This window comes from Equus przewalskii, chromosome 10, assembly GCF_037783145.1.
Source record: "Equus przewalskii isolate Varuska chromosome 10, EquPr2, whole genome shotgun sequence".
NCBI lineage: Eukaryota > Metazoa > Chordata > Mammalia > Perissodactyla > Equidae > Equus > Equus przewalskii.
In genome coordinates, this window is record NC_091840.1 from 977,241 (window position 1) to 990,660 (window position 13,420).

The 13,420-nt window shown below is 54.5% G+C and overlaps 1 protein-coding gene across 10 annotated transcripts in view; it reads left to right on the top strand.

The window, feature by feature from the left end:
• Positions 1-13,420, top strand: part of CSNK1D (casein kinase 1 delta) — a 40,107-nt gene that overhangs the window by 23,316 nt on the left and 3,371 nt on the right. For 3 of the 10 annotated variants that reach the window (XM_070561307.1, XM_070561311.1, XM_008520439.2), the window contains exons 3-10: positions 651-799; positions 1,330-1,558; positions 2,008-2,178; positions 2,679-2,827; positions 4,817-4,988; positions 5,725-5,864; positions 9,201-9,265; positions 10,440-12,596. In XM_070561307.1, coding sequence (XP_070417408.1) covers positions 651-799; positions 1,330-1,558; positions 2,008-2,178; positions 2,679-2,827; positions 4,817-4,988; positions 5,725-5,864; positions 9,201-9,233 — 1,043 coding nt within the window. In that variant the 3' untranslated portion in view covers positions 9,234-9,265; positions 10,440-12,596. Of the gene's footprint in view, positions 1-650; positions 800-1,329; positions 1,559-2,007; positions 2,179-2,678; positions 2,828-4,816; positions 4,989-5,724; positions 5,865-9,200; positions 9,266-10,439; positions 12,597-13,420 lie in introns of those variants that run through there. The other 7 variants (XM_070561306.1, XM_070561310.1, XM_008520437.2 and 4 more) reach the window with 3 other exon arrangements.

Here is a 13,420-nt window from a genome sequence, read left to right on the forward strand (position 1 = left end):
CTCATAGGTGGAAATTAGTATATTGATAAGGAGATCTGATCGGTGGTTACCAGGGAAAAGGGGGGGTGGGGGGAGGGCACAGAGGGGGAAGTGGTGTACCCACAACATGACTAACAAAAATGTACAACTGAAATCTCACAAGGTTGTAATCTATCATAACATTAATTAAAAAAAAAACAAAAAAACCACTAAGGAAACGGAACAAAATGTGGACTTCAGTCGGTAGTAATGTATCAATATTGGCTCATTACTTGTAACAGATGCACCATACGCATGTAAGATGTTAGTTAAGGGGAACTGGGTGTGGGGTGTGTGGGAACTCTGTGTTTTCTACCTGAGCCCCTCTCTTACCTGCATCGCCTTCTCTTTGCTTCGTTTGACCACTCCCCTGCCCGTGAAGTTGGCCTCACATTCTCTCCTTGTGTCACTTCTGACTCCTACCCTCCTGACCCTTGTCAGAGAACTCTGTCTTGTACTGTTGGTGACAGTGTGGAGCACAGGTGTGTCAGGGTCTTCTGACCCCCACCCTGCCCCCACTCGCCCTCTTGGTACATAGGAGGTGATGTGACATGTGGCCGCCTGTACTTGGTACATAGGAGGTGACGTGGGGAGGCTGCCTGTACTGAAGCACCTCTTTCTCTCTCTCACAGTGGGCATCCCCACCATCCGGTGGTGTGGGGCGGAGGGGGACTACAACGTCATGGTGATGGAGCTGTTGGGACCAAGCCTGGAAGACCTCTTCAACTTTTGCTCGAGGAAATTCAGTCTCAAAACTGTCCTGCTACTTGCTGACCAAATGGTAAGCGTTGGTTTTTCTGAAGTGACAGAGCAGTGGGGCACTCAGCACATGCTTGGTTTGAGTGGACAGTCTGATAAAATACTCCAGCTGTTCTCATAATTATGCCTGTTAGTACACAGGGAGAAAATGAAAGTTCATTAGCCTTTACCATAGGATGACGACCCAGGTGTGGGGTTTGGAGACCCACCCTCTCGGCACGGCCTGGTACCTTCACGCATGGGGCCCTGGTTACCTCAGGAGTGCATCCTTGGTTCCTGATGGGACTTTGTCTAGTACAGATGTTGTCTGGTAGCAGCTTTTCCGTCAGGCTGCTCTCTGTCCAGCCCCTGAGAGCCAACAAGAGGGAAATGCCCAGGCCTGTCGAGGGGGCTGAAGGTGGTCAGTTGAGTGTCCTCCAGATTATTGAGTTACTCTGTTGGGCTAAGGGGTACAGAGCATGCCCAGGCATGGCCCTTGCTCTGCCAAGCAGACTCCTTTTCCAAGGCTGCCCCCTGGGATTTGATCTTTGACCACTGCTTCTCTACCTGCAGATTAGTCGTATTGAATACATTCATTCAAAGAACTTCATCCACCGAGATGTGAAGCCAGATAACTTTCTTATGGGACTGGGGAAGAAGGGCAACCTGGTCTACATCATAGACTTTGGGCTGGCCAAGAAGTACCGGGATGCCAGGACCCACCAGCACATCCCCTACCGCGAGAACAAGAACCTCACAGGGACGGCGCGGTACGCCTCCATCAACACGCATCTTGGCATCGGTGAGCCCGTGGGTGGTGGGCTCTCCTGTGCCCCTGGTCCCTGACCTACGCTGCCATGGGCATGTCCATCTCTCAGCTCAGGGAAAGGCCAGCCTCTTGGGGGACCCTGGGGGTGGTCAGCATGTTTGATGTGGAGGCTGTCATCAAACCTTTGTATCGAAGGTTTCAGGGAGGCTTCAGGGACTCTGGAAACCTTGTTTTGTGAGGTGTGGTGAGGCAGGTAAATGATGGACTTTCTAACAGCTGTGACACTGACGGTGCTCGTCTGGGGTGTTGGAGAATTTCCTGACAGCACGTCAGGGGCAGCTTCTGGTGAAACCAGAGAATCCGTGTATATTTTTTATGATTTTTAAAGTTCATTTCCGTAGTAAGTGTCTGCCTGGGGCCTTTTGCTTTGCTGCTGCAAGTGCACATGTGCCGTCCTTGATCCGTTTCCCTTGTCTTTCCAGAACAATCTCGAAGGGATGACCTGGAGTCACTGGGTTATGTGCTCATGTACTTCAACCTGGGCTCTCTGCCCTGGCAGGGGCTGAAGGCTGCCACCAAGAGACAGAAGTACGAGAGGATTAGTGAGAAGAAGATGTCTACTCCCATTGAAGTGTTATGTAAAGGCTACCCTTGTGAGTTCTCGAGTGGGTGTGCCGAGCCGGCCCCCTCCCTCCTGTGGTTTCTGTGGGAGGAGGGTAACAGCAGCCCCTCCTTTCCTGGCATATTTCCCCAGTGCCTCTATGGGAGGCTGTGAGGCTGTGGGAGGCGAACAAGGCAGGCAGACACACACACACACAGGCTGGCTCCTGGAGACCCCTCCTGACCCTGTTTGGTTAGGAAGGTGGAAAGCGGACAGGTGGCCATAGCTCAGGGAGTTCCCTTTATTTTTGTGGGACTGCCCCTAGGATAAATGCCTCAGTTGAGATTAAATTGTGCCCTGTGATGCTGAATTTTCTGAAACTTTGTGAAACTTTCCTGAGGCCTAGAGTCTTCCAAATCTAACAAGTATTTCAGTTTCCCTCTCTCACACCCTCAGTGTATAGCAGTGGATGGTAAATGGTAACGTTGACACACTCCACGTGGGTCCACGTGGGATTATTACCTGTTAGCTCTGCATCTCCTTGTTTTGCAGCTGAGTTTGCCACGTACCTGAATTTCTGCCGTTCCTTGCGTTTTGATGATAAACCTGACTACTCGTACCTGAGACAGCTATTCAGGAACCTTTTCCATCGCCAGGGTTTCTCCTATGACTATGTGTTCGACTGGAACATGCTCAAGTTTGTAAGTGGCACTGTCGACTCACTCACTTTTCAGTATGGAAGGAGGAACAGCCAGGTCAGCAAAAGGCTGCCAGTGGCTGACGCGTCCACGGCTGTGTCTTTTGTGTGGAGCCGTGCTATCCAAAGTCTGGGTTCTGAAGGCTAATTCACTGCGCTGGGGGAGCCGAGTGTACCTAGTAGGGCCGTGGCCTATATTAGGTTTGCCTGAGGGCAAGAGCAAGATGCCCGTCGAGGGAAAGCAGAGAAGGCACCACGTGGCCACAACAGGAGTGTTGGGTTCAGGGGGTGTGGGCAGCCAGGGGCCACTCGTAGAGTGTCCACAGGTGCACGTCTGCCCAGAACCAAAGCTCTTACTTGAATGCTAAGTTGTCTTTAGGTGAGAGGTCATTTTATCATTGTCATCAATCCTAAGAGCCTTTGACCACCTGTGATGTTGAGGCATGGTGCTCACATGTTGTTGGTGCAGGAGGGTGTGGCCAAGGCTAAGGGCTCCCACTGGTGGGGTGGGAACCTGCTGCCTCCTCCCTCTGACTGAGTGACCAGGCCTCTGAGCTGGGTAGGTGGCCTGGGGAGGCGCTGCACCTTATGTCTGAGTTTGGCCACCCATCCGTGAGTCGGTTTTATGAGTTTAAATAATTAATCTTTGGATACCACTGCCAGAATTCGGTTTTTTGGAACTTCCACTTCCTATTCTTCTATTTAGTTATGAGTTTAAAACAGAAATTGGAATCTCTCTGGGACAACAAAATCTGATGGAGGAGCAGACCCTCCTCTTCAGAGGGTGTACAGTAAGAGAAGGCCTTGTCCCACACAGCCTTGCGGGTGCAGGGGTGCCCATACAGGAACCAGGTGGTGGCAGTGGCTGCAGCCTCCGTGAATAGGGATCCAGTCGGCAGAGCCAGCCTGACCCAGACCTGGTCTGTGCCATCCAGGGCAGAGGCAGGTGCTGGGAGGAGAGCGCCCTGCAGGACATGGTGGCTCAGGAGCCAGGCCCCTCTGCTGCGTTGGCCTGTAAAGGACAGCCCTGGTAGTGGTACTGCAGATCACCCAGAGTCTGGACATCAGGGTGGACCTCCTGCCAGAGCCACTTGAAGCTGCTGGTTTTAACGTTGTCATCCCTTTTAGCAGGGCTCAGCAAACCTTTTCTTTAAAGGACTAGATAGTAAATAATTTTGACTTTGCAGCCTGCACAGTGTCGCAGCCTGCACAGTGTCACCGCCACTCAACTCTGCATCGTAGACGGAAAGCTGTAGTAGGCAGTGCGTAAGTGAGGAGGCGAGGCTATGCCAGTACGACTTTCTTTGCAGAAACAGAGGGTGCTGAGTTTGGCCTGTGGGCTGAAGTTTGCAGACCCTTGCCTTAGAGCACTGGTGGTTGCGATGTAACCTTTAGCGTGATGGGTACCTTAGCCTAACGAATTAAAATCAAATCCCCTGTGCAACTGGTTTGTTAGTCACTGAAAGCATAACTAGCTGTTTGTGCTGGGAGCAAACCTTGTTTAGCAGTGTCCACCACACGGGCCCTCCCAGGACAAACCCGGCTGCGGGCCTCCTCGTCACGTGTGCATGATGTTGCTGGCATCACCACGATGCAACAGTCGCCATGGGCCGTGAGTCTGGGCGCTGGTTGCCACCACTCACACCTGCTTCTCAGACTCCCCCAACTGGCACCATGTTGGGCCTACCTCTGACCTCAGACAATTTCCTGTCTGTATGTGAATGTTCACAGAGAAGAGGGTCACCCAGCTGCTGCGGGTGTTTGGGGTTTTAGACAGTGCTGTGGTGATGGAGTGGGGGTTCCCCTGCTGTGTTGGAAAGACACAGGATGCCTCATCTTGTTCTGACTTGCTGGTTTGCTGTGGGGAGCTTCATGGGCAGTCTTGTCCCAGATGCCCCTGTTGTTTTCTTGAGTTGCAGGGGGTAGCCAAGGGCCTTGGGTTGTTTTTCACCAAACCCAGTTCAGTTCTGATCTTATCCTCTTTCCTTCTTAGGGTGCCAGCCGGGCAGCTGACGATGCTGAGCGGGAACGTCGGGACCGAGAGGAGCGATTGAGACACTCACGAAATCCAGCCACCCGTGGCCTCCCTTCCACAGCCTCAGGCCGGCTGAGAGGGACACAAGAAGTGGCTCCTCCCACACCCCTCACCCCTACCTCACACACTGGTGAGTGGCCCACTGCTCACACCACATCCCCCTGCCCCTCAGCAGACGCTGGGGGCCTTTGTGTGTTGGTCGCTCTGGAGACTCCAGCTGTGTGACCTAGTCAGGAGCCAGCTCTGTGCACAGAGTTGGGGCAGCTGCAGCTCGTGGGTGACGCCATGTACATCTTCGTTCATGTCAACTGTTGTTCCTGAGGATAGACTGTTCAGGGAACAGCCTGGGACAGTGCCTTTGGGAACATTCATTTCACAGGACTTGGTCTCTTGAAGGATTCAGTTGCCTGAAAGCTCTGTTGCTATTGCTTCTCCTCCTTCTCATGACACAGATTCCTCCCCCAGAAACCTCTTGATACCCATTTCCCCTTCCCCATCTGTGACAGTCATCGTAAGCATAGAGGCCTGGGCTGCCCTTCCACCAGACGCCTGATACTTTGCTCCTGGGAAGGTCAGCCCGAAGCCACGCACTGGTGTCCTGTGGTTCTTCGTGGGCCCTGCCCACTGATGCTGACCTAGAAATTAGGGTTCAGGCAGTGCTGCGTCGGCTGGGGGCCAATCACCTGTTGCTGCCCTGAAAATCTAGTGAGATGAAGTCTGGTGCCCAGCCCGCCCACAGCTTATTCTATACTGATGCTGAGGCAGGTGAGGGTCCTTGTTAGACACAGCTCCCAAGGAGAGACCCCCTCATGCTGACTGTGGGGCCGCATTTTGAGACCTCTTCCCCCTGTCTCCCCCTCCTTCAGCTAACACCTCTCCTCGGCCTGTGTCGGGCATGGAAAGAGAGCGGAAAGTGAGTATGCGCCTGCACCGCGGCGCCCCTGTGAACATCTCCTCGTCGGATCTCACGGGCCGACAAGATACCTCCCGCATGTCCACCTCACAGGTACGCTCTCTGAGCTCGCCGAGGTCAGGACGCTGTGGGCCACCGACTTCCTCGTGTTCGGACTAGTCTCACGAGCTCCAAGCAGAGTAGGGTGAGGGTTTTGGAGGGTTTCTTTCCTCCCTCCCCTCTTGGTGTTCAGCCCATTGGTGGAGAACCTTAGAGACAAGCTGTGCGGGTGAAGGGCTCAGCTCCCCACCTGTGCTGGGGCAGATAACAGGGCTTTTCTCTTCTGTTGCCCTCTGTGTGGCCCCCCAGCCCCAAGCCGGCCTTGGAGGCCCTGCAGTCTTCCTTATTCAGACTGGAGACGCCACACCTGCTTGCACCATTTGTCTGTCATAGGCACACCCAGCCTTTGAGACTGTTTCCTCATTCTTGTTGGCCAAGGCACTCCCTTAGAGAGCCTAGTGGGGCGGGGGTTGCTGGCAGTCACTGTAAGGTGGCCTGGACAGAGGCTGCCCAGGGTCTGGCGATGTGCTGTGAGGTGATCGTTCCCGTCTTTTGATGTCCCTGTCTGTCTGCTCTCTCCGGAGGCCAGTGTGCTCAGAGAAACGGTGTGCTGCATGATGGAGGTGGGTGGGCAATGCAGGCACAGGCAGCCTAGGCCCAGCTGAGCGAATCTCCACCACTTCCTCCACCCACATCCTCTTCCCACTCTGGCTTTTGTAGCTGCTGTTCTGCGTTCGCTAACGAGCCTCTCTCACCAGAACAGCCCTTTGTGTACATGCTGACTGTTTTTCTCAAATAGTTTTCAGGCTCCCCTCCATGGGCTGGGTGGGGGGCCTTGGTAGGTCAAGAACTTGGCCAAGTGGGGCCTTGGTAGGTCAAGAACTTGGCTAAGCTGGGCCTTTTGTTCTGCTTCAGTGAGCACCCTGTGGGTGTCGGTCAGGTGGGCAGCGTGGGTTTCAGGAATGCACTGGGAGCACCTCTCTGGTTCACTGTGAGGCCTCTAGTTTAGGAGTTGGCCCCTAGGCCCTGCTGCCGGTGCTTGCTTGTCACTGGGTGCAGCTTGTAGCTGCATTGAGTGGGTTGAAAGTATTCGTGGGGTCTGTGAGGACTGCCTGGAACCTCAGTTCTGCGTGTCTGGCTGGTCTTCCGGCAGAGGAGCAAGGTGTGCCCAGGCAGAGGGAGGGCTCCTGACCACCTTCTTTTTAATTAAGTGAAGTGAATAGTTTTACCAAACTCTTCTAATTTACTGATTATTCTACTGGAAATGAGTTGTTTTTGTGCAGTAACTTTTTTCCCAAAGAGACTGAAGATGCAAGTAGTTTGAATTGTGGGGCTTTGAGGGGTCTAGTCAGGGTAATGAAACTGGGCCTCTTGTGGCACCCGGCCCCACACCCTTCCTCCCTCGCCTCGGGACACAGAAAGGGCTTAATGGGTTTCTTCCCATGCGCCCTGGAACCCGTGAGTCAGCAGTTGGGAGCATGTCCTGGGAGGGGTCTGCCTGGCGAGCTTGGCAAGAGGGCCCGGGTGTGTGGCCCCAGAACACCTAAGGCAGGGACAGCTTGGGCCTGTAGATGCTGGGGACTCTGTCTAGACTTGACATCTGCATGTCAGGGGCTCAGCTAGCAAAGACTAAAGAAGGGACAGGCTTAACTTTTTTTTTTTTTAAAACTAAGTGTCTGATGGATTTGGGATCACTGAAAGAAATGAAAGAGTCAGAAAGTCCTGCGGGTGTGGGACAGTTATGGGTCCGAGTCCAACCTCCTCTTTACCACGTGGCCAGCCTTGGCCTGCTGCCCCCTGAGCACTGACCACACACAGATCCGAGGTCCTTCCTGTGAAGTCTTACCCAGCTGAGGCGAGCTTAGAACTTGGAATCATGCATCTTTGTTCTCTTGTGCTCTCCTTTTGCTTTCCATATGAAGAAGGACAATGGGGGTCTAAAATGTAGCTAAAAGTCTCAGAGAGAAGCGACTTGGGGGTGTTTCTCTCCAAAGAAGCACTTTAGCTTTTGTCACTGGTCACCCTGAAGATTTTCTTAGAATCTTCAGGTTCGGGACACAGCCCTTGGGGGTGTGTCCCACTGCACCCGTCCTGGGAACGGCTCTTTCCTTCGGGTTTTCCTGGTCACCACGGGTGCTCTTCCTTAGGAGACTGTGAAAGGCTCTTGGCCCTCCAAGGGCGTGATCCGTGTCCCTGCAGGACAGCAAGAGGCTTAGCCCAGGGGCTGCCCCCGATGTCTTTCCTGGTGGTTTGGCAGTTATAGAGCGAGTAGGGTTGCTCCAGCTTTTACGATCCTCTAGCCTCCATTCACACTCATGCCTCTCAAAGAAAGTGAGGTGAAAGTGGGAGCATCAGTGCGTCTGTCAGGGGGAGCTGGAGACGCAGACACCGTGCATGCAGGCCCCAACACAGCGCCTCCTGTTGGCTTCCTCCATGGCTGCTGTTCCTTGGTTCTTTATGCCCCTCCAGGAGGAGGTGGTACCTCCTGTGCAGATGCACTAAGTCCAGGGAAGTAGTTCATCGTCAGCAGTAAGGCGCTCAGAGCCGCCAGCCGGCCTGCACCCTCTGCAGCTGGGTGTGGGCAGGGGCCGTTGACACCCGTGTCCCTTGTCCTGACCCCATGGCACTCAGACTTTGCAGGAGAGTGGCTACTCCTCCTTGCCCCTACTTGCTTCTCAAGGGCAGCTTGTGCTAGATCAGCCCTCGGGCCACAGTCCCTGCATTCCCGACCCTGGCTTGCAAGTTCAGCCTCTTCTGCTAGAATGATGTGGAGCCTAAAGGGCATCTGGTGGGTGGCTCTATTTGCGGGTTTTTTCTCTTTGTGAGAAGAAAGGGCCTCATCAGTCCAGCACTGTTGATAAAACGTAATACTGGTCCCTGGTGTCAATTACTCCTTTTGATTTATTTGTTTTAATCCATCCCCCCCCAGTAAGCTTCATAGCTCCATCTTCTTCCTTGTGTCAGCGAGGAAATGTGTCCAGTCTGTGTGTCACAGTGAGGTGGCTGTCCTCCCCACCTGCCCAAGCACAGGCTGTTCTGAGCAGTGAGCAAGGCCTTGCGGAGCCGTGAGTGCTGAGAGCTTTTGTAGGGGCCGCCGTCTGGGCATCAGATTCTCTTACTGTGTGAGGAGTTAGAAGGGGTCTGTCCTGGTCCCTTGTTGGCCTCATTAATAACAGGTTCATTCTAGAGGAGCAGCAGTGGCTGCAGGGGCCGCTCAGAGAGGGGCGAGGCTGAGCTCCTAGGCAGTTCTGGGGTCTCCTCTGAGGCGGCCCTGGCCAGTGGCGGTGGACCTGGTTGAGGTGAGGAAGCACTTGTGGAAACAGGAGCGCCTTACATGCTGATCCGGCTGGCAGAACCCTTACCAACAGCTGTCTTTTCCCCCCACCTCAGAATAGCATTCCTTTCGAACACCACGGCAAGTAGCTGCACGTCTCCCCGTTGGAAGGCAGCACTGGGTGAGTGTGCTCACGTCGGGTCTCACAGACAGCAGGCACCGGGGCGGGGTGGGGGCCGGCCACCCCTCACCTGCCTGTGGGAGCACGCAGGTGGGTTCGGGCTTGCATGCCAGGTGCTGAGGTAGAGCGAGGCCCCTCCGCCCAGGTCTCTTCCTCATGTGGATTCCAGAGCAGCTGCAGTCAGCTGCCCAGTCTGGGGGCAAGCAGACCACAGAGAGTCCCCAAACAGGGTGACCCCAGGACCCTGCCCACTGTGCGTTGGCCTTTGGTCCCCACGGCAGTCTCAAGTCGGGAGTGCGTGTGGGGAGCAGGAGCCCAGGGCTCTGCACTTGCGCTTGGCTCCAGTGGCCCCAGAACCCTCGAGCCGCTCTGCCCTGGTGTCGGGATGTGTCATGTCGTGCTCCACTGAGGGGGCCGTGCTTGGTGGGGGTCTTATGCTCTTGCTGCGTGAGGCTCCTGATGGTCTCCGCCCGTCCTGGCTTTGTCATCTCTCTTCCCTTTGCATTTATTTCTGTCTTCCTCGTTTTGTTTTTCTTTTCGAACTTGGTCTCTGCCCAGCATCTCGTCCATGCTGTCGTCTGTATTAACCCATCAGCCACAGCCACCTGCTCCCTTGCCGTTGGTGCATGGCTGGGCGTGCAAGCTGTCTCTGTCGGCTCCACCTTCCAACCAAGGGCTTGCAGCTTCGGTCAGGCTCAGTGCCGCTATGAGAGACCTGCTGCAGTTTTAATATGACTGCACTCTTGGAAACATCTTGATGGGAACTGCTTGTCACGTCTTCCCCAGAGAGGAATCCCAGTGCCCACAGGGAGCCTGGTCCCTGTTTTCAAAACACCAGGTTACTTTCCAGGAAGGAGGCTGGGAGCCAGTATCTCTTCTCCACTTGGACTCTGGTCCGTCGTTCATGAGCTTCTTGGCTCCACAGCCACCAGGCCTCCTGGCCTGCATGCCTCTTCTTCCTTCCCCATCTTCCTGTCACTTGTTCTGCTGAGCACACATCCTGGCTGCAGAGGGACCTTCTGGAATGGCTAGGGGTGCGGGCGTCCAGTGTGGGGCCAGGCGGCATCGGTATCCCCTCTCTCCCAGGTGCTGTCACTGGTGTTTTGTTCCCAAGACTGACCGGCCCTTTGCTCTGGCCTCATGCTGACCTTCTCTTGTGCTTTGGCTCCGACAGATTCCTGGTCGGGTGGCTCCCAGTGGTCTTCAGTCTGTCGTGCACCGATGAGAACGCTCCTTTCTGCTCTGAAGGGCACACACAATGCATGGCTGATCTCCTCTTACAATGGCTTTCCTAGTGACACGCCCCCGGTCTAGAACCGAAACGCTAACACCGGGAGCTCTCCAGGCCACCCCCCAGTGATGCCCGGGGGGAAACAAAAGACAAACTAGACCGACAGACTCCCAGCGCTGCTGTCGCCAGGGGCCACCCCTGAGCCCCCGCCGTGAGTGAACTCCGGTCTGACGGGGCTGGGAAGAAAAGCAGAGTGAGAGACAATCGCAGAGAGAATCAGACTCCCATCCGCGGGCCTTTCAGTTCTCCCTCCAGTGGTGGTACGCCCTGCTCCCTGACGAGTCTACTGTAACTACCGATCTTCTACTTGGTTAAGACAGTTTTGTATCATTTTGCTAAAAATTATTGGCTTAAATCTGTGTAAAGAAATCTGTCTTTTTATTGTTTCTTTCTTGTCTTTTTGCGGTCTTAAAAAGACGTTGACTTTAAAGAGTCCTGAAACAGAGATGCTGCCGTGGAGTTCGTGTAGAATGGAGTGAGACGGGGCGTGGAACACAACGCGAATTTCAGTGATCTGTGCTTGGTGTCTTTGTTGTGTTGTGCGGTCTGCTGTGGAGAGGGAATTTTCTCATCAGAAATTATCACATGTATCCGTGTATGTAAGTAACGTGTGTGTGCTGTGTGTCTTGTGACCTCATTAACCTAGTTTTGGCTGTCACTCTCCCTTCCCCACCGTAAACTAAAATGCCTGCGCAGCACGGACCCACTAGGATTCTTGGAATCGTCAGAGCAGTTAGCAAGGGCACGGCGGGTGCTTCCCGGCAGAGCAGCACTGCCACCTCATCTTCCCAGACATGGCAAGAAGGAGGCCGAGCACTGAAGACCACAGAAGTCGATGCTTTGTGTGTGTGTCACTGAGCCCTCAGGAGAGGGTTGCCAACCAGGAGACGTCGGACCCCTCCCTGGGGTCGTGTGTGGTGGTTTTGGTGGTGGTTGTTGCCTCAATGCCTTTGAATTTGAGAATTTTCTAAACAGACTGTAAATATCACCCATGCAGATTGACCCCTAGTCTGTGTTAACATCTGTGTGCTCAAAACCAGGGACGTGGCCGGCCGCCCCAGGTGCCGGGTTTGCCCAGAAAGGCCAGCGGGGCCAAGGGAATCCACTCTGAAGTGCGAAGAAGCGGGGGACTTGCATGACCTGATCATCCAGCAGGGTGTGGTGTCATGCACTCTCATGACCTTGGTCGGGACGTAGTGAACCCCAGAGGTCAAGAAGTGGGGTGGCGCTGAGTCTTGCCACAAAGATCCTGAGGTGGCCAGGCTCCTGGGGGTTTTCCTGAGATGCTCTTCACTCCTCCCTTCACCCTTGTCTTGTAACAGAGGCACCAGGTGGTGGTAGCAGCCAGTAGAAAGGAGTCCCCCATCTCGGGAAATGAGGTGCAGTATATATTCATAGATACTTTCATGTTTCTTCTGTCACCCCACTGCAGAGTGTTCTGTTTGAAAACTGGGGCGCTCATAGGAAGGTAGGGACCTAAAAGGTATTGGCATCTGTAAGTTCCCTTCCCACCCCCAAAGTCCCCTGGCACAGGAGTGGTGTGCGTTGATAGTGCAGAGTGTGGCTGTCTGCTGTGTTCTGTATCCTGAGTGGGCTATTGTGTAAGTGTTTTGGGGTGTGGGGACTTGGCCAGGTGGGGCTGTGTCTCTGGAGTGCACAAGGAGCTTGGGTGGGTCAGAGCGAGTTTGGGGCTTTCATTGTGGCCCCATGCTACCTTCAGAGGTCGGCTTCCCCCTCTTGGTGAGGTGTTAGCAGCTGCAGCCCCCCCATGTAGTGTCAGAGATGAGACCGGGCAGCCTTCCCACATTCTGCTTCCAGATTTCGGCGTGAAATTGCCAGATTCCATTTGGAAGGTGGGCTCTGATCTTGAGTCCTCAGCGGTGTGCTTGTGGACGGTTGTTGTCCTCCCAGAAATGTAGTGGAATGTCTGTATCAACCTGTGTATCGGTGGCCAGTCTCTAAACTACGCGTTTGTGTGAACACTGTGTGTGTGTACTTGACCACCGTGTAAATAATAAATTCATGATGACTTCTACCTTTTCCCTGCCCCTGCCATGTGGTCTTTATTTCATCAGTTTGAGTTTTCAGTGTGTGGATTAACCACATGAAAACTTAATTTTCTGAGAATGGGCGTTCAGGTCTGTCCTCTCGCAGCCTGCTGGTGGTGGTGTGAACCAGTTGGGAGCAGACAGAGTGAGACTGGGGATGTGGTGGGGACACGGCTGCTGCTGTCATGTTTCCGGAGCTGACACCCGTGTGGGCCATGCAGACACACGCGTCCACTTTGGGGTTTCTGAAGATCTCCTTTCCCCTGGCTTAATCACTATGAAATGGGCCCCTGACCTCCATGACCCTCGGGGCGGCACCGCCAGAAAGTATTTCTGCCTGCTGATTTTCTGGGGAGTGGACAGTGAGGTGCTGGCATGATGCCGCATTCCTGCTGCCCACGAGGGGTGCACACAGTTCTTGTGAGGTGGCTCCCAGTGGGCCCCTGTGTGGACCAGTGCTCAAGCCTGTCGTTCCCCCACTACTATGATGTCCCATGCCTAGGCACTGTCCCCTCCCCTGGTGTGGTCCTCAGCAGCAGTAGGCAAAGCATCTGAGAAGGCAGCATCTATCTGTCTGCTGTCAGTTGTGCCCATGGCCTTGGCTTCCCTCTCCCACTTGAGTTGCTGAAGCTCAAGAGCCCTGCCCTCCCCCGGCCCAGCGAGCTCCAGATGGGCCGCGCTGTTGACAAGGTGGTGAGGGGCAGGCGGCCGCTGGATACACCTGAAGAGACACCTCCCTGGAAGCTACCCCTCTCCTCCACAAGCTTGCAGGCTGCTCTCCTGCATCCCTTCTGAGGTCTGGCTGGGGGTCCCTCT